Here is a 21725-nt window from a genome sequence, read left to right as displayed (position 1 = left end):
TATATTATATATATATCATATATATATTATATTTTGTATATATTTTTTAAGGCAGAATGGTATACTTTTGTTCTCCTATTTAGCATGGAGGCAGGAAGATCATGGGTTTGAGTCCAGCCTGGACAACTTAGAAAGATCCTGTCTTAAAATAAAAAATACTTTTAAAAAGGACTGAAAAGGGCTGGGGATGTAGTTCACTTCTCCCTGAGTTCAGTCTCTGGTACTGGGATGGGGGAGGGCAGGCAGCATAGCACTGAAAATTGAAATCCTATAAACTGAAACCACATGGTTCTCACTTGCTCAGCTTCCACAGGTTATTGATTGTTCAGGTGAAGCTTATGTGGACAGTCAGCCTTTGAGAGTCCCCGGTCCTATGCTCTGTTCCACAGCAGGCATAAGAAACTCAGTCAGTTTTCCCAGGAAATGTATCCACGTCCCACTACTGTTTCCCATTATATCTTCAGCACAATACTTGGGGTGGAAAAAAACTTGGAAGTAAATATATCACAGTATGGGGTTAATACAGAGGTTTTTTTAAATGCTGAGTACTATTTGAATGAAACACCCTAGTTCATGGATTCCCCAATGATGCCAAATCTTCTTAATTGATATTGCTTCTTTATAAATAGCAAAAACCTCATTACCCAATGATTACTCTTTGTATGCCTGCTATGTACCAAACTCTCTACTGGGCTCTGGACACATAATGTAAAAAGACAAGAAATCCAGTCACAAACATGTTCTAATGAGAGGAATGCAAAACATGAAGAGAGACTAAAATAAAGAATTACACATTGTGATGAAAAAGCAGGGTGAATAGAAAAGAAGAGGGACAGGTGGGATAAGATGTAAACAGCTGGTAAGAGAAAGCTTCTCAGAGAAAGTGTCATTCGAGATGAAAACAGATGAACGAGAGGAGGCCAGCCAAGAGCCAGGGTGGGAAGAGCTTTCCAGACAGTGGGAATAGCAAGTGCAATGCGGATCAGGAGACTGGTTCTAGAAGGAGGTGGGAGTAGGTGGAGATGCTGTGGAGCCTGATACCCCCTGATGTCCACTGCAGTGTCTTTTCCATGGAGAGCGGTGAGCTCACTCATTCCAGCTGCAGAGAGAAGAATAGCTTAAGAGGAGATGCTACAGAAGAACGCTGGTCTAGGCATCAGCATTAGCATGGGATGTACCTAGGCCAGTGAAATATAGGTTAGAATAGTTAAAATGATAAATTTTGTGTTACATATATTTCACTACAATAAAATAATCAATATGGACAGGAAATGGTATTTGCTTAATATGCATCGCCATGAATGTTGTTTCTTCCCATCTCAGACCAACGGGAGCTCCAGGAAGCAACGAGCAGTACAATGTGGGAATGGTCGGAACGCACGGGCTGGAGACCTCTCACACAGACACTTTTAGCAGCAGTATTTCAAGAGAAGGAACCTTGATGATTAGAGAGGTAAGCTGATATAACTGGAGAGCAAGTGCTTTTCTGTAATGGTTTTTATATTAGAGTGTTTACAGAGAATGCTTACAGCATGAATTTAAGCATGCGGAATGAGGGGGAAAAACCTGTGCTTCTAAATGGTTGAGTGATTTTAATTGTCTGCGCCTTCTTTCCTGTATCCTTCTCAGATTTTGCAATGTGACTTAATTATATTAGTTCTAAGTTCTTCAGTCAGAGCTATGCAAATCAGAATATAAAATTTGAGCCTGAGGATATAAAACTGGCAAACCCAGATGTTTCCATGAAGACAGAAATGAACAGTTTCTCTGAATAGAATCAGTGGTTTTGTTAGCCTTCCCTTACTCCACGGTTTTATCCTTGAGGATTTCATGTGGAAAATGCTCAGTAGTTCCAAGAAAGGGTGGTACCATCTTATCTCATTAAATTAACACTTAAGAAGAATAAAGAAACATGAAGATATACTTTAAAATGTATCTTAGCACTTTGTTGTTGGTTTTTGGGTTTTTGGTTTTTTTATACCTCCGGGAACATCATGTTTTGGGTGAGAAGCACTTACGCCCTTTCATCTACCCTTCCATCACAGAACAACCTCCCCCTCGTCTCTGCCAACCAGTAGGGTCCTGACAAACTAAACTCTGTCTTCCTCTTCACTTCACCATCAACGTGCAAGTTTGAGAGTAGCTCTCTACTTAGAAGGGAAATAATAGGAAGTTAGCCTGGGGCAAATGTTACCTGACCTCCCTCTCCCTGAACCTATTTTACCATAAATAATAGCATCAAAGGTTGTAAGTAATAGCATAGGATTTATAAGGTGGTTGAGAATATTAAATGAGTCAATAAATATAAATGTCCAGTGAATTTTACCTATTTTATTTTACTCCTCGTAAATTGAATTCTCCTTTACTTCTTGTCACAACCCACCCTTCCCTCTGAAACAAACATGTATCATCTATCAATGTCCTTTATATCCAGGAGGCAGTTGGGAAACTCGAATGGCAGATTTGATCAGCAAAAAAGGCAGAGAGTGTCTCTCACTTTTGTAAGGAAGGAACTGTAGTTGGGAGATGAATAAGGTCTTTGAAGTAATAATTGGCAGTGGGGCTCTAACTAGGAGACTAGCTCACAGAGCAACTTGCTAGAATTTCATTTTATGGCCTTCTCAGATCTTTCCAGTAGGCTTTGAAGAATTCTTTCACATATGCCTGGAATGAGAAATGAGTTTGGCTGCTGAAGTTGATGTCGTGTAGTACTGGAATCTCCCACGTGGTGCATGGTACTTTCAGTGGAAGTGCGCAGGTCTTCTGGCTCTAGAGCTTGCCACTTGGGAAACATGGGGAAGAATGTTCAGGACTGAGTTACTCTCTAACTCCAGATAAAAGAACTCTAATTTCCAATGTGGTTTTAAATTTCCCTGAGTCTTTATGATAGAGTCAGTACCTCCAAGTAGACATTGGTTGTCAGCCAAAATTCTGATTGGTCATCAGAATGACTTCATATTATTTAAAGCACTCCAAGATTGTATAGCCACAATCATTCATGTTGAAAAATCACATTTTTTCAACTTGTACATGTCTTGTATGTGTCTGATCTTTTGAAGGACCATCATGGTTTCTCCCTTTAAGTTTCAAAATTCTGCCTTTCCCAACTGTGAGTTTTAAAAATAGCAAATTTTGTTAGTTGAGGTTTGCCAGAGAAACAGAATTTTTCTGTATGGAGAAAGAGGAAGGGACAGCAAGAGGAGAAAGCAGAGAGAGACAGAGACAGGAAGTGGTTCATAATTTTCTCGAGACTGAGAAGTCCAGTGATCTGTCATCTGCAAGCTGGAGACCCAGGAAAGCTGGTAGTCTAATCCCAGCTGGTAGGTAAAGATGAAAGATGTTCCAACTCAAATAGTGAGGCAAAAAATGTTGGGGGAGGCAGTTCTTTCTTCTTCTACTTTTTGTTCTAGTTAGTCCCTTAGTAAATTGGCTGGTGCCTACACAACATGGGAATGATAATCTACTTTACTGAGTCCCTCCACTGCAGGTACTAATCTCTTCGCCAGAAACACTCTTACAGACACAACCAGAAATAATGTTTAATCTGGACACCAATGGCTTATTTGGGTTGACACATAAAATTAAATATCACGCAAACCTTTGAGTTAAAAATGTATTAAAAGTGCATAGAGTAATACCTCAGTTCACAAATACTTCTGTTTGCAAACAGTTCAACTTGCAAACAAAATCATTCAGAATTTTACTTTTGTTGTAAAGCTCACATTGGGTGACATACAGGACCGTGGCCATCTTCCCCACACAAACAGAAGCACAGCCATTTTCCCCAAAATAATAAAATAAATTAAGCTTGTATAATGAGGCACCCCAATTTATTAAAAAGATAAATGCAGTCTAAAGAATGTCCCTGAAAAAATAATAAAGTAAAAACTCATTATAATAATATTTAGCTTATAGAGTACTGTTATCTCAGCTCTCCAAGGTAAACATCAAGAGCTCACTCAAAATCCAGTCATGTGGTATATGCCTGAAATCCCAGCACTTGGGAGGCTGAGGCAGGAGGATTGCTGTAAGTTTGAGGCCAGCCGGCTACATAATACTCAAAATCCAGTCATGTGGTATATGCCTGAAATCCCAGCACTTGGGAGGCTGAGGCAGGAGGATTGCTGTAAGTTTGAGGCCAGCCTGGGCTACATAACAAGTTCAAGATGAGCCTAAACTACATAGCAAGACCCTTTCTCGAAAAGAAAAAAAGAACTGACTCAAGTCATTCTCATGTGAGTGTCTCTGATGGTCCTGTAGGATCTTACTGGCTCTGCTACCCAAGATCCTGTCAGATGCATAGACTTTCCCTATATGCACTCCTGTCCTGAGGTTACTGTCCCTGAACTTCTGCTTTTCCCTGTCCTATCATTTCATGGGACGATATTTTACCCTAGTTCAGAAACATACCGCAACAGCTCCGATATGCCATTTGACCACAGTGCTTGTCATCATGAAGCCTTTTTGGGTTATAAATAATAAGAAAAGAGCACACTTTAGCATAACTTAAGGATAAAAAGTAGGTAGGTATCAGAAATGGAGCAGTGAAGATTCAGAGGTGTTCCTCGGGGAAGGGTCCCGTAGGGAGAACGTGTGCTGGGCCCTCTGTAGAGCTAGAGCTAGGTAGTACAAAGCGACAGAAACATGAGCCGCTTCTCGTGTGTGTCACTGTCTGTCTTTCCTCACCCTCACCTCTGATTTCCTCCACATTCCTCCTCTGCTGTTTTCCCCAGATAACTTTCTTCCCCTCTCCATATTTGGGCTCTCACCTCTCCTCACTTCATTGCAAGATATTCACCACATCCTAGTTCAGCTACTGGCAGACATTAACCACATTCCCTCAGGCTTGATATTAAATTTTTATTGGAAATCTGGCCCCACTTGGCTGGCTTGGGTGTCCACTGCAGGTCCAATCCGCTATAGCCAGGAGTAGAGCCCTCTAGTGCAACAATGCAATCCAGGGCGTCTGGGTGGGCTCTGTCACCAGACAGCCTGGGTTTTGCCACTTAGAGCCTTATCCCTTGAGACAAATTAGTTGACTTCTAACACCATGATTTTCCCATCTGTAACATGAGGATAATGGAAGCTAGTCCATGGTGTTACAAGGATACTTCATGGTTGCCTGGTTCCAAAAAAAAGGAAGACCATGGTGGAAGGAATTAGGGGAAGAAAGCAGCTCGTATCATGGCAGCCAGGAAACAGAGAGAGAAGGGAGGAGGCAGGACAAGAATAAACCCTTCCAGGTCATGCCCTCAGTGACCCCCCTGCAGCCAGGCCTCACCTCTTAATAGCACATTCAGCTACTGAACTTACCAGTGGATGAATAGCACCCCATGACCCAGTCACCTTCCAGATGCCTCACTTCTGAATACAAGTCTTTCGGGGACATTTTAGATCTAAACCACAGCAAGGATTCAGTGGAATGCTGTTCATAAAGTATTTAGTACAGTACAGACGAAGGTTGGTATGCAGAACCTCTGAGTGCTGGTTCACGTGGGGATGGTGAAGGCATGAAAACCAGAAACAGAATTGGAGTTCTGTTCATGAAATCCTAGAGGACGGGGTTGTTGCTCATTTATATTTGTGTTCTCAGTAGAATGCCTGGTACATGACTCAAAGAAGGTGTTGAATAAGATGGTACTTATTGAATGAACCAAGAGATGATGACTCAGAAGTGGGCAAATTCAGAAGCGCTGCTTCAAGCTTCTCACTGTCTGGGCTACGTGTCCTGGTTAGCGACTTCAGGTCTTTCTTTGTTAACCAGTGTGTCTTCATCAGGTTTGGGCTGAAGGCTGAAGGCTACTGACATAAGGCTGAAAAGTTCTGAAGTGACAAGATGTTCTTTATGCTCTGGGGAAATTGGTGCAAAATGTTGAAAAGCTCCTCAGTATTTGAACAAAAGTTACAGAAAAGAAAAATTTCTCCAGTGCACAAAAAAATTGGGGACAATAAAATAAATGAAGATTGAACTCCCTAAATATTGTTTAGAAGATAAAATCTTCAACTCTTGGCAAAGGCACTAATACAAGTTCTAGATGAGCACTGTGGCAAAATAAATCCAGAAGAGGCCCCTCTCTCTGGCAGTTTGTAGTCCAGGATTAATGTTGCCAAGGAACAGAAGACACTGGTCTTTCCATTTATTTCTCTGTCCCCTCATAACATCAATTTGCCCTTCAGAAGCCTTGGAGTCTATTTCGTCTCACAACAATAGTAACGAAAAGTACCTGTTTTTACTTCCTGAGAATGGCAGGTGCAGAGCTGAAACTGTAAGGCCAAGAGAGGCTCTGGAAGGAAGAAGCCAGACCAGGGAATTAAGGACTGGAAAGAGAGAAGGGAGAAAAGGAAATAACTACTTCAGGAGGTCAGCTTTAAGAGTCCTCCATGGGCTAGTTGCATGTTAAACAAAGAAGTTGCAAGACTGTGGACAGTCTTGCAAAGGAAACAATCAGCAGTGAAGAGACAACCTACACAATGGGAAAAAATACCTGCAAACTATATATCTGACAAGGAATGAATATCTAGATTATACGAGGTGTGATTGACAAATACGGTGAATACTTAAATTTTGAAAAATTATTACAGTAAAAGACACATTACCGTTAAACCCCCTCGAAATATTCCCTCACTTCTAACACATTGATCTCATTGTCCCTGCCACTTTCTGAAACAGCTCTGGAAGTCCTCTTCCGTGAATGTCTGTAGTTGCCCTGTCATGGCTGTGTCAGTGTCCTGAATTGATTCAAAATGTTTACCTTTCCTGGTCATTTTGAATTTGGGGAAGAGCCAGCAGTTATATGGTACCAGAACTGGTAAATACGGTGGATGAGGACACACTGCAATGCGTGTACACGTCTATCTTTTCATTGGACCACACTCAGTAGTTTTTTTATTAGTACCTGTTTGCAGAACATGATTACATTCATTGTATGGAGTTGGTGCATGTACACTGTACTTTGTGTCACACTTCATAAAGATGTTCAAGACAGAGGACTTCCAGAACTGCTTCAGAAAGTGCCAAGAATGATAAGTGTGTTCAAAGTGAGGGGGATTAGGGGACAGTGTGTCTTTTACTATAATAATTTTGGGTCTAAACCACCATTTTTTAAATAAACTTTTGTATAAGAAACCCAAAAACCTCAATAGCAAAAAACAGCTCAAGTTAAAATAGGCAATAGAGCTAAAAAGTTATTTATCATACAAATGGCCAACAGGTATATGAAAAGATACTCAGCATCATTAGTAACCATGGAAAGCCAGTCAAAACCACAATGAGATGTCACCTCACCCTAGTAGGCAAGAATATAGTCAAAAAGAGTACAGAAAAATCCTAGTAAAGATGTGAAAAAAAGTGTGCACTTGCAGACAGTTAGTAGAAATGTAAGTTAGTACAGCCATTATGAAAAACAGTATGGAGGTTCTTCCAAAGCTCAAAAATAGCAATTCTAGTACTGGGTATATATTCAAAAGAAATGAAATCACATGTGAGACATCTGCACGTCTATGTTAATAGTAGCACTATTCACATCAGCCAAGAAACAATGGAAAAAACCCAGATATTGGGGACTTCTACCCCAAACATGATTTCAACTGTCCCTCATGCAAGTGTATAAATATTTATCTACTAAATATTAGTAAAGCTTCTTTTTTCTTTTCTTAGATAAAATAGAAATGTGAATGTTGCCTTCCCATACCCCGTGGGTCAGTTTGGAGTCCCTTGCATCTGTTCTGTGTGAGGAGTGATGTTGCTCTGTGACCTTTTGCTTCACTCTCTAATGGTGCCATGTGTTGTGCCCCTTCAGACAGCTGGAGAGAAGAAGCGATCTGGCCACAGTGACAGCAATGGCTTCCCTGGCCACATCAATCTCCCTGACCTGGTGCAGCAGAGCCATTCCCCAGCTGGGACCCCACCCGAGGGCCTGGGGCGTGTTTCCACCCATCCCCAGGAGATGGACTCCGGGACTGAGGTAGGCGGCTGGGCAACAGCCAGCGCCATACTGTTCTCTTCCGTGGAGTTCTGAAACTTTGCTGTCTTCAAGAGTGAGGCTTTGCCAAACTCCCTTAATTGTGTTTGGTTGATTTCCACTAGACAGCTGCTCATGCATATGCTCAAGTAGACAGCTGAGGGGTGCAGAGCAGTGAAAACCTCTCTGGTGACATCTGGACCAATACCTGTTTTCACAGGTGACCGTCCTGAGGCTCAGCAAATTCAGTTAGCTTGTGACTGAGCCTTCTATGTCACCAGCCAGAAGTGGGACCGTTTATGTCACAGCCAGTGATAGAAAGTTCGAACTATTGAGCTAGTTGAGGTTCATATTTAAATTAATTTAGCAAAACTAAATTTACTAAATACAGTGGTACCTCAATTTATGAACTTAATTTGTTTTATCATGTGGGGGAAGATGGCTGCATTTGTGTTTCTGTGGGGAAGGTGGCCGTGGTTGTGTTTGTCACCCGATGCAGACTTTGCAAATGGAAGCAAACTGAACACTTCTGTTTTCAAACCGAATTACTTGCAAACAGCAGCTTCATGAACCCAGATGGAAATGATTTTTTTAAAATGGAAATTAATGGTTTCTTATGATGTGTTCAAGTTCCTAAACTCCAAATTGCATGAGAAGGGAGAAATAAGGTATTACCTTTCCTAAATTCAAACAGTCCCAGGAAAGATCCTGAAGGAACACAGTCCGGTGGTGCTGACAGATAGCATCCACCAGTGTGATGAGCTCATGAGGCTTGGTCATGTTTCATCAGTAGCCGTTTGCATCACAAATAGGCTTCGTATGTGTTTATAAACGTGTGCTGGTGTTTTTGACATTGTCCAGTGAATTTTTATGAGGTACTTTTTGGATTCCAACATTATAATATAGTAGATGAGTTTTGCATACCTCAAGGAAAAAACCACAGAACATTGAAAAGTATAGTCGCCTACTATAGCTTCATGCAGTTAGGCAGGTATTTTCTGCCTGAACACCTCTGTCAGCTCCAACAGGACCCTGGTTCAAACTCCATTGCTACCCCAGGTCTAAATGGGAATACCAGTTCCTATCTGCCTCTTTCTTAGACTTCTAGGGACCAAAGGAGAGAATACATGTGAATTTTTCCCTATTTGGGAATAGTCATCCTACCCTGAGAAGGAAGAAATTATTTTCATTTCAAATGGTGGAAGGGAAATCCTGAATTAAATCAACTGGATCTTTGTGTTTTTTTCTCCCTGTATGTTTAGGGATCTTGAGACGTTGGTATACTTTTTTCAATAAAAACCTAAAAATAAAACTACAAAGCCTTACTTAATAACATTTATTCCCCCAAAAAGGACTTATGTTGAATATAGGTATGTTTGTGATGTTCAAAACATAAATATAACAAAAGAAATGAAAATAACTGACAAGATTAGAAGATAGTTATTATAGCTCTTTGGCAAAATTCAAACACGGAATTCAAATATTATGACATGAAGCCCTGATACTACTGAGTTTAGTTCTGACTTCATGGTACTATCCAAGCCCTTGAGACTGAATTTGTTTGTATGTTTTTCCTGATAAGTTTATCAGTACATTTAAAGGAAACAATACAGTTACATTTATCACTGGGATCTTTTAACTTTGCATGATATATCTTGGTTTTTATTTTTTCCCCATACCCCTGGCCCTCCCTTCACCCGCTTCACCCTTCCCTATTTACAAAGACTTTATTTCCGTTTTTTCCTTTTTCACATTTTTTCTTTTCCCTTATTTCCTTTCCCCTCCCTGCCCACTTCCTCTGTAGTCATTTTTCTTCCTATTTCACACTATCAATTATACCATTTGAACCTTATCTACACTTTTAGTTTTTCACACAAGAGAAACTATTCAGTATTTACTCAAGTGTGTCCTATTTATTTCACCTAAGAGTATAGCCTTAATGTGCATCCATTTAGTTATAAATGTCTCTAGTTTCTCATTCATTATGGCTGAGTAGTACTCCATTTTATAGAAAAACCACATCTTCTTTATCCAAAGATTAAATTGTTAAGTAAGGCCTTAACATACATTAACCTCAAAGCTAATATCTTTATGAAGTCCTCAAATACAGTATGTAAATAGTATGTATGTGTGTGTGTGTGTGTGTGTGTGTGTGTATATATATATACTTTTAAATAAATCATTATGGAAAGGAAAAAATCAATTCCTGAATGAAATCATTCCTAAATTAAATATTTTAAAGGTTTTGACACCAACACCAATCCACACGCATCACCAGGATCACCAGGTCAGACTGGAAGGGACTGAATACCACCCCTGCAAGAGGGAACCTTTTGGGTTGATGGTTTCCATGATAAAATTCTTCTGTGTAGTCATGCTAAGCATATTCCCTTTTGTGTTCCATTTTCTTAAGATCATTTGATTAATGTGAAATGGCTTTTACTTATAAAGATAGATATAAGGTCTTCTACCACAGTGTCTCTGTAGATATTAAGGTACCATATGTCAACACAAATGCAGTTTTCTTGCTGCAGCTCATGCAGTCTGGTCAATGATAAAGCCCAACAAGTGGACAGTGGTTAGTGGGTAACCAATACCAGGAGAAATTGGAGAAAGGCACATACTTTGAACTAAGGGTGTTGAATGTGAACAGCTGAATAGATCAAGGAGTCTGCAATCATTGTAAAGCCCAAGCAAAGTACTACTTGCATTGTTGGTTCCTGCAGTATTCATTTTATCTGATCTTCTTATTAGTATGGCATGGGAAGCAGCACCAAAGCCTCCTTCACTCCATTTGTGGACCCCAGAGTATACCAGACGTCTCCCACTGATGAAGATGAGGAGGATGAAGAGTCATCAGCTGCAGGTAATCGAAAAGGCCCCAGTATCTTAGAAACATCTGGATTTTCTTTTTGAGGTGACCTGATAAGGAAACTTACCACTAGTTTGCTAGTTAAGTCATTAAATTTCTGGGCCCTGTCTTAAAAGGAACAGTTTTTTATGTAGTATTCCTAAAACAAACTTCTTTTGTCTCCCCCTGCCCAGCTTTCCTATTTTTCCTATTCTGCTTCTGATAGGAACCCAGGCATATCCAGGGACCCTAGGAAAAGCTGCTCCTCAGTGGTCTATGAATTTACCACATATTTCACAAAAGCAATTTCTGGGTATAATGCTATGCACACAATAGACAATAAGTGCATGTGAGTCATGTTGAGTTTATGTGTGCTTCCTACCACAAAAGTCTGGCTGATTCGAGGGACAGTCTTGCTTTCTGGACTTCTGTAATTCACTACTTACTAAAGCCAGATAGGTCAACTTGTCAATTGAGAGGATGAAATTTCCAAAAGTTAATCTTTCTTGTATATATTTACAAGAGGTGTAAATTTTGTAAGATTAATATTAATTTTCTAAACCATTTAATTGGTGTCTCTAAGTTTGTTTTACTAATGAATAAAATATTGCTTCTATAAATGACATACTTTATACTACTAAAAGAAGTATAAAATAATTATAGTTTCAGAGTTTCTGTACCTTTAATACACACCAAAGAAGGAATGTTTTCATACTATTTTGAAGTCCCTTCTCCGAATCTCCATTGGTTATCTTTCAAGACGCCATTGACTTCTTTGATTCTTTTTCTCAAAGCTCTGTTTACTAGCGAACTTCTTAGGCAAGAACAGGCCAAACTCAATGAAGCAAGAAAGATTTCCGTGGTAAACGTAAACCCAACCAACATTCGGCCTCATAGCGACACACCAGAAATCAGAAAATACAAGAAACGATTCAACTCAGAAATACTTTGTGCAGCTCTCTGGGGTATGTTTGTACTTTTTCTCCATTCATTAATGAACTGACCCTGAAGCATTAAATTACAATCTGATCTTACCATCAGAAAATACTAGGTGATTCGTAGGTGTTAGGGACCTGGCTCAGGACAATCATGACCTCGGGAGACCAAAAGTAGTTTTGTGTGTAAGACCAGCTGATACTATAATACCAAGAATAATATCTACAAATTTTCCACCACTTAATACTCACCCACTGGGTATCCACCACTGTGTGATGTACCCCACATTCTTTCTCTGTGATCTATACTATGTCCTGCAACGGGAATAGTGGCATTACTTTCATGGCATAGTTAAAAACTAGCCCAGTCTATTTTAGTAAATTCCCTATGCTATGTGACCAAATAATGCATACATACATTTTATATATATATGCCTTCCTTTTAATTTAAAACTTCTACCTTTAGATTTTAACTGATCTCAGACTCAGTGTGTGACAAGATTCTACCACAGTCTTGGTCTCTGTTACTGTAACCTTCATGGGCAGATGCAGATATGGCCCACCCGTACCATACCAGGCCTGGATTTGAGTAATGTAATTTAAAAGGGCTAAAAGAATTTGAGATGTTAGTGGGGAAGAGTATGAACCCTGAAGAACATTGCTTAAGAGGTGTGATGGCACTGTCCTCTGGAGATGAGATAGGTAGATGAGAATGAGACAGTCACGTTTAGTGGACATGCGTGTTTTCAGAAGATAGAAGTATAAGAGAGGTTCAAGAGTTGCACATTCATGAATATAGCCCATTGCCCAGTGAATCTCTTGTGTTGTCTATGTCTCAAGAGGGGGATAATTAACCTTCTTAAACATGGATTTTTAGGACTATTCCTCTCAAGACAAGACCATTTACCTGCCAGAGCTTTTGTAATTAAGAATTACTGTGTGGCAGGTGTGCTATACTGGAAGTCAGTTAAAGTCAGTATTTCTGTGACTCTCAATCTATTAGAACTTTCTCTTACATTTGTTTATCATTTCCCTAGCAGGGTTAACCATTGTGTGAATGAGATATAAGATAGTGAAATGTTTGTGTGAAAAGGCAAAAGAGCTTTCCCCTCCCCAATAGAATATGGAAATGGATCTATCATTTATTGAAGGTTATCACGTTAAGTTCCTGTTAAATCATTGCATGAAGAAATGCGGGGTGTCCCTTGGGGAAGAAAAGAAGTAGAATGTATAAGGAGAATCAAGAAACAGATTTTGCTTGTTATAGGAAGGGAGTAAGGGCAAATTATGCTGCCTTCACAGCCAAGCCTAAGGTTCCTCTTGACAAGCACTCTCTGTCCTAGGTGGCAAATGGCCAGATGTAACAAATGCTGCTATCACTTTATAAAAGAAAACTGTAATTCTATTACCTGAGGGATAGTGATTTAATTATTAAGTCAGAGCTTCAACTTCTGTACTCCTTACTGTAGTACCTACTTGCCCATTGTAGAAAGAACAATTTCTTAGGCATTACAGGGCTCCCAAGTGCAGCATGTTAAAGTCCATAAAAAGTTAACCTTAGGGTGCTTCTTAACTTTGCAGGTGTAAACCTTCTGGTGGGAACTGAAAATGGCCTGATGCTTTTGGACCGAAGTGGGCAAGGAAAAGTCTATAATCTTATCAATAGAAGGCGATTTCAGCAGATGGATGTGCTAGAAGGACTAAATGTTCTTGTGACAATATCAGGTATGTTACTAGGCTGACCTAGTAGTTCTACAGATCTGCGCAGATAGGAAAGGTGATCACATCATTAGTGAAGAAATTGTGAGCTTTGCCTTTCTCAGTCAATGAGCAACACAATAAATTAGAGTAATATTACTAGGGTGAGGTTGTCTACCTGTTTTAAAACTGGAGATTGTAAAATTCAAAGGGAAGATTCACCTCTGCATTAAATATGAGTGAGGCACAAGTGTATAGATATAGATAGAGATATATAGATAGAACTATAGAGAGATAAAGAGATAGGCTTTTATCACTGTCAGGACCTGCAAGCATCTTTTAAATATGTCTATACCTCAGTTCTTGCCATATAATCTGAGATGGAGAATATCAAAATGTAGGCTTCTCAGAAAGAAAGTCAGCTAGCTCTTGTCTGTTGTCTCTCGTCTCACAACAACTTCTGCTAGTAGTTCACTGAGGTTTTGGCAAATATAGCTGGACCTTTGAGTGATGAAATCTGCAAATAGAATGGAGTGGGAGAATCATTATAACTACACTCTGCAGCTTTCTTTTTTCCTAAAGAGAGATTTCTTTTTAATGGGTGGATAAAAATAGTAAGATCCTATTACTGACAAATTTAAAAAACAACGTGGAAGAGTCTATGTTCACTGACAAATTTTTTTCTCTCTAATGGTGTTCAAAGGAGTTGGACAAATGACCTTCTTCCCTTCCCACTCCACCAAAAAGTATGGAATCAACTGTACTATTCCACTTTAGAGACACCTAGGGAGAAGGGACGATCCAGGCTGCAACTCCGATGAGAGTCAGAATTTCTAGGGGTGGGCTCAGGCATCAATAGCATCTATAACTTTTGAGGACTGCCTATCATGTAACCAAATTTCTGAACATGGCTTCACACTGAGTCTTTCTTACATGAAAAGAAAACATAGAGTTTCTGGGTTGAATCTTGAAGAGAATTTAACTCTTCAACTGTACTTCTATTTTGAGACATTTTCTTTACTTGGGACTATAATTCCCTCTTAACTTTCCATTGAACTCTTAAAGTTTTATCCTTCCCAAATAAGAATAAACCAAGTAAATTCTTCTTGTATTATGATTTGAGTTTAATTCTGTGTAGTTCCTTCTTCTGGCTAGTTGCTTTCTTTATTGCTACACTACCAAATCAAAATTAAAATATATTTGCCAGTCACCTACCAAAAGTGGAAATGCTACCAGAAAATCCATAGTCTTTATGATGTTAGTGACAGATTCTCACTTTTAAGAGTTTAACTTTTTCCATTTATCATGAGGCACATATGTGGAAAGAAAAAATTAATATAGGAGCAAAATTTTTTTGAATCACCCTTGGATCTATAGTAGTACAGTGGTACCTCAAATTGTTTTACTAAATTGGATAAGAATTGAAATTTTCTCATAAGGTCAACATTGAAACTAGCCATTGAATTTTAAACAAGGCAGCCATCCTAGCTATCAGGAGCAACACTTATTGTCAGCATCCATTACAAATATGCATAGTAACTATACCATGATTGCCTTAATTTAAATTCTGAATGCACTCTTCTATCATATCCATTGTGCAGTACTCTAATGAATTCTCTTCTTCTGGCATATATCATATCCCTAAAACATAAAACATCTTTAAAGCCAAGGAAAAAGAAGTAAATAGCCAAGAAATAAAATGCACAGACCTAAATTTCTCACTACTTAAGAAGAGCACCCAAAAGCCACTTTCTTCTCTAGTACTCAACTAATCTAATGATGTACTCATATAATCTAATTAAATTTTACTCCTTGTGCACTCTTCCGTACTATCTAGATGTTTTATTATCATCTCATGAATTCTTTACTCCAGATCAGTTTATCAAAGGGAACTTTTAAGTTTTTTTCAAGCCCACAGCTTTTCTTTCATGTTTCTGTTTGATATTTCTTTCAGTGATCTCAGCATATAAATTTGCCCAGTCTCATTTTGTGAACCCAAATTGACTTCATCGAGCTTGTTTCTCTGTCTTCTTTTAAAATTCCTGTTTTGTGGGATTAAATAAAACTACTATCCCACTAATAGTTGTCTGTTATCATATGCTGATCAGTTAGAGAAGAGAGAAACAGGTACACATGAGAATGCTAAACCCTCAGTTGTTGACACCTCTTCGTAGAATTAAATCTAGAATGCTCTGGAACTCTGATCATCCATTCTGTTGCAGAACTGGGTCTAAAAACCCAATAGTAAGGTTGTATTATAATTTTTTCATTTGTTCAGAACATTTGGAGTTACTTTAATCACAAGTCCTGTCAAAGACAGCAGTTTAATAACGTGCATGTGGTACTAGTTATTGATTATGCCTTTACATACAGTATATACATATAGTATAAAAATACTATATAAAATAAAATGGAAAGAAGGAAAGAGAATAAGCTATCGGGAGGGCTTGAAACAAAAGCTGTATTATTTCAACAGGAAAGAAGAATAAACTAAGAGTTTACTATCTGTCCTGGTTAAGAAACAGAATATTACACAATGACCCAGAAGTGGAAAAGAAACAAGGCTGGATCACTGTTGGGGACTTGGAGGGTTGTATTCATTACAAAGTTGGTAAGTCTTAAGTCAAAGGAGTGTAAGTTTCATGTGTTTAACTGAGTCCGAATTATTCAGTTAAATTTTATTTTGCTTTTTTCCTATTAGATGTTGGTGGTGCCTTTGTGGCAAGTTTAAAATGCTGTTGGAAACTTAAATATACTTGAATTATTCCCAAAGAATTAGATTGATAGAGTTCAAAAAATGCATTCAGAATAAAGTTTTAGGCTGCAGTTTGAACATTTACATGCACTTCTTTCCAAGGATCCACTAAAATGACAGTAAAGGAATAAAAATGCCATAAACCTACAAGGTCAAAGAGATCAAGAGAAGACAGAAAACAAGAATATCAATAAAATTAAACAAGAATAACTGGGTGACTCGGGGACAGACCTAGCAGACCAGGAAATGCTGAATTCTAAATCGACAGTAAATCAAAATACTCCGGTCACTTCACAGAACCCAGAAAGGCTCAGGAACCGAGGCCCCAGAAAGTGACAAGTTCCTTAAAGCTTCCAGACTATAAATAAATTAATAAACTGTTTCCTTGTAACAGACCAAGAATTTAAATGGCTTGAGACTTCACAGAAAAAGAAGCAGCTTAAAAAATGAACTAAGACCTTCAAAATTCTGCAAGCAAAATTGCACATAACAAGTATTTATAACCCATCAGTGTTAGGGTTTTCCAGCGAAACAACCAACAGGATATTATGTGCATGTATATGGGGATGTGGAAGGTAGGGGAAGGAGAGACAAGGAATCAGCTCACATGTTTATAGAGCTTGAGAAGCCCCAAGATCTGCCGTCAGCAAGCTGGGAACACAAGAGAGTCAATGGTGTAACTCTAATACAAGTTCAGAGGCCCAAGAACCAGAACTGATAAGGCAGTTTCTGTCAGAAAGCAGGCTAAATACCCAAGAAGACCTTGTAATTGAACCTGACCACAAAGGCAAAATAGAACTGATGTCCCAGCTCAAACAGACAGGAGTACTCTGCTTTTTTGTTCTATTCAGTTGGCCAGACTGTGGGTGCTGTCTGTCTACACTGGAGAGGGCAATAGTCTTTACCCACTATACTGATTTAATGTTACTCTCACCCAGATACACCCTCACAGATACTCCTAGAATAAGGTTTGACCAAATATGTGGCCCCCTGTGGCCCAGTGACATTAACACATAAAAGTAACTGTCATACCACCAAACTGTTAATTTTAAGAGCAGGGTGAAGATATTTTCAGGCCATGTGGAGTCTTTTGAAAAGTAAAACTTCATAAATTTCTCAGGAAGCTACTGGAGGATATGTCTTCCCAAAATAAGGACCTAAACCTGGTAATCTAGGAAAAAGATGAAGAAAACACCAAGAATGACAGTGAAGGGAATCTAGGGTAACAATTCTGCCAACAGCCTAGCAAGAAATCAGTCCTAGAAGAACAGGACAATGCAGATTCCGGAAGAAATGCCTCAAGAAAAAAAAAAATGGTATGAATAGATAGATCACTCACCACTATTGACCATGTTAAGGGTGTTTCCTAGTAGAAAGTTTGGATGTGCTTAGATAGATGTATAGGAAATAAGGAAGCTGAAAAAATGAATAAGGAAATATAATCATGGTTTCTATGTATCTCAGCTGTGAACAGTAATAATGCAAACATTTTCATATTTGTCTAGCCAAAAATTGAAAATATAACTACCCTGGGGGTATGTGAGAGGATGTATTTTATCTACATGAAACAAAGCTAAAGGATAAAGGAAATAGCTTAAGAAACTAAATCCTTTCCATACTATGAGGTCAGTAGATAGTGTCTACAATTAAAAGAAAAGCGCCGGGCATGGTGGCACATGCCTGTAATCCCAGCACTCAGGAGGCTGAGGCAGGAGGATCACTGTGAGTTCGACACCAGCCTGGGCTACATAGTGAGTTCCAGGTCAGTCTCAACTACATAGTGAGACCCTGTCTCAAAAAACAAACAAACAAAAGCAAGAAATAATAAAATAAGCATATTTTTTAAAAATCTGGAAAGAATTTGTGGAAGAAGTAATTAAAAGAGTTGCAAAGGTCTATATCTAGGGAGCAGGAATCAGGCCTATGACTAGGGCTCTTTTTCTTAAGTCTTGTAGAACTATTTGATTCAAAGCTGATAAAAGTAAGAAAATGTGTGAAAGTTCACAAAATATGTTGTGGATAGAGACCATAATTTAATATGAGCAATGCCATTAAAGGAGTAACACAGAACTTTACCTTGGCTTCAGAGGTGTCCATGGTTTGGTCTCAGAAAACCTTGGTGCAGTTTTGAAATTGTAACTGGTAGAATTAGCCCATTCAAGGGTGCTACATGACAGAGGCCAAAACTCAATCAGTTGTATTAAAGACGGAGTATGGAAACACACGTGTTAGAGAAAAGTTCACCCATCCTGGCCTTTCCTGGAAGGAACCTGAGTGTGTCATCTTTGCCATCTAGAGAGAGGAGACTGGTCTGAGGCTGAATCCCCACATCCCTTTCCTCTAATTTCATTCTAAATGACCCTCCCAGACATTTTAATACAAGAAAGTGTGGTACTGGAGAGCTGAAGGTTCTCGTGTATGAAAGGATATGCCCTCTCCTTCACTGCTTAGTAATTACACCTCATTTGGGGTTTTTTTATATCCCTTTATCCTTTTAACATAATGGGCTTATCAATATGCATTTAAAGCAGCTTTTGAAGAAAATAAACATTAGTGTCTATAAGTATGTGTTGCCACAATCGGATCTGTATTGCTTGCTGCCTGGCACCTAGCACAGTACCAGGCACAGAGAAACCAGCCAAACAGGACTAGTTAGTGAAAGGGATTCACTTTCAAGGAACACAGCATCATTCACAGACAACCACATGGGGGAGTATTTCTCCATACCAAGCTGGTGAGGTCCATTCTTAGCTGCTCCATTATGCATTTTTGTTTGGGAAGCAGAATTATTTGGTACTTTTCTAATAAGACAGCCTTTTGTTGTCTTTTATCAAGTTATTTGACAAAGTATCCAATGTGCATCACATTATTTCCACTCCAGGTAGAATTCTGATTCATATTCATATTGGTCTTCTTTTGGAGACAGTAGGTTTCTGTATTTTAGAGCAGGTGTTCCTTTCAGATGAAAGCAATGCATATTTTTTTTCCAATACTGAGGATCAAACTCAGGACCTCATGCTTGTGAAGCAGACACGGTGCCACTGAGCTAAATCCCCTGTGGAAAGCAATGCAATTTCAGTGCTATTATAGAAACAGTTTTAAAGCCACTTCTAAATATTTGTTGAATAAAATTTGTAGAATTTACTTTGGTAATTTTACCTCTATTCCTTGGCATTTGTTAGCCCAAATGTTTCTTGTGATTAAATTTTCTATACATAAACTAATATTGTATGAATACAGAGCAATCACATTTACTGCAGGAAATAATAAAATGTCAGAATGTCCTTTCTTGCTGCAGAAGTTCTGTTCAACCTACAAATCTTCCATTGGCTCATCTATATCTCCGGCCCTTCTAATCATTTTTCTGAGGTTACCAGGCTGACACATCCACACACGCAAAGCCAATTCCATCAGAGAATAATAATTGATAATTATCTTTCTAATGATTGAGACAAACTTAATTTTCAAAAACATTTTTGCCTCAGTCACAAGAACCACTTCCATTCTCCACTTGCTTTCCTAGTGAGATTCCAGCCAAGAAAATACAAAGTCTTCTTGTAAAACATGATCATTCCAGTAAACTCAAATTCCCATGAAACTTCAAAAAAATAAAATGAAAGGATAAAAAAAATCAAATTATATACCCATGAGTCATTTAAGATATTTTATTTTTCTTAGCCTGTGTATACTTAAATAAGCTTTTATTTTCAAGGCTATTTAAGCTGTAATTATGAATCTTTTCCTCTGTGTTAGGCAAGGCTATGAAAGAATAGTCTTTTATTTGTCCTGAAAATCATGGAGACAACTAGAAATTTAATATATTATTATATTAAAACTTTTTCTACCCAATTCCTTTACGACATACAGTATCCTGTTTGTATGGATATTATATGAAGAAAAATGATTGGCATGTGCATCATTTATAGATTACAGATTTTTTAAAAATTTGAAGTCCACATTCAGTAGTGAGAAATCTAAAGTGCATTTAAAGGATCCTGTAACCTGCCAAAGTCATCACTATAAATGTTTGTCATTGTGGTGTCAGACACACATGGACTGTAACAACTCAGGGACTTGAGAGTAGAATCTATTTTTTTTATTCATTTGTTCAATAAGCATTTCTTCAATACTACTTTTTGTAAGGCAAAAATGAAGTAGGTGTGCAATCATTTTACCAAGTCTCTACCCATGAAATTTAGATGTTTAGTACAGTATTCCATTTTCCTAACCCATAAAAGAAATTGTCAAAGTATATAAAACCCTTTAAAATAGGCCACTGGTAAAACCCAGAGCTACTAATGTTCTGCCTCTAATTACAAACATAAACAATTATTTCATTTAATAATTATATTCCCATTTTAATAATAAGCAAGTATTTCCCTTTATGTCTCTACCATTTGCTAAATTTTTCTAACACCTCCCCATACCATGTCTCATCTACTTAACATTTGGGGGTACATAAAAGCCAGGCAAAATAACACGTAGGAAATTATGCAGATCTTTATTACAATGAATATTCATATCCAAAGTTAGTGGTTAAAGACAACTACATCTTTAGATGAAGAAAATACTTCCAATATGAAGCTAAAAAACCCCTAGCTGGGGATTTAGCTCAGTGGTTCCGATGTCTGCCTCGCAAGTGTAAGGTCCTGAGTTCAATCCCTGGCACAAAAATAAATAAATAAATAAATGAATAAATAAATAAATGAATAAATACCCCATGTATTCTGCCAGCCCAGTACAGAAGTTAACTTTGTATTTATTTAAAAAAAAAAAAAAAACAACTCGACACCAGGAGCATGACATTTAAGAACGGGGTGTGTCTAAAGGTATATACTTACATCTTATGGATAATAAATTCATTAATACAAAAACATTGAATAAATCAATGACTTTTTAAATCTATAATGTTTATATTACAGTTAAATATGAAAGGATCAAATTCTTGGTGATTGCCTTAAAGAATGCTGTGGAGATATATGCTTGGGCTCCTAAACCATATCATAAGTTCATGGCATTTAAGGTAAGTAGGAAAATGCTTGCTTTTTTTTTTTTTAATTTTTATTTTCAGTTTCCACAAGTGGTCTGTTTTCTATATAAATCAATACCAATTTTACTATATATGTCATCAGTAAACCCATTTGAAAAGTGAAGATATTGATGGGTTTATTATTTCAAAGGTTAAAAATTAAGTAGAAAAGATGCTATAAAATCAGGCAACTTCAAATTTATATTTGATCTCCTTTATTTGGAGTCTATGAATCATTGTCTTTAAGGCACATTCAATATATAATTACCAGGAAAAATATGAATTTTTTAATTATATAATAATACTTGTTGTAAAGCTACCTAGAATACTGTCTGATATTTTGTCACAAAATGGCAGCACTGAATTTCAAAGTTAAACTGGGTCTGCAACTCCTCTAATTATCATGAACCTTTCTGGATTAAATCTCTAGAACTCAACTGATGCCCGTATATCCCTGTCACTATTAAGTCTTCTCTGAAATGATTATTGACTATGC

The 21725-nt window shown here is 38.0% G+C and overlaps 1 protein-coding gene across 6 annotated transcripts in view; it reads left to right on the top strand.

The window, feature by feature from the left end:
• Window positions 1-21725, top strand: part of Tnik (TRAF2 and NCK interacting kinase) — a 367212-nt gene that overhangs the window by 336477 nt on the left and 9010 nt on the right. For all 6 annotated transcript variants that reach the window (XM_010632395.3, XM_010632394.3, XM_010632393.3 and 3 more), the window contains 7 exons: window positions 1324-1453; window positions 7800-7964; window positions 10716-10827; window positions 11607-11777; window positions 13329-13472; window positions 15922-16056; window positions 21123-21223. In XM_010632395.3, coding sequence (XP_010630697.1) covers window positions 1324-1453; window positions 7800-7964; window positions 10716-10827; window positions 11607-11777; window positions 13329-13472; window positions 15922-16056; window positions 21123-21223 — 958 coding nt within the window. The remainder of the gene's footprint in view (window positions 1-1323; window positions 1454-7799; window positions 7965-10715; window positions 10828-11606; window positions 11778-13328; window positions 13473-15921; window positions 16057-21122; window positions 21224-21725) is intronic.

Source organism: Fukomys damarensis, unplaced genomic scaffold (genome assembly GCF_012274545.1).
Source record: "Fukomys damarensis isolate Sample0158 unplaced genomic scaffold, DMR_v1.0_HiC HiC_scaffold_12, whole genome shotgun sequence".
Lineage (NCBI taxonomy): Eukaryota > Metazoa > Chordata > Mammalia > Rodentia > Bathyergidae > Fukomys > Fukomys damarensis.
Note: the sequence above shows the minus strand (reverse complement) of the source record. Positions and strands in the feature narration are given on the sequence as shown.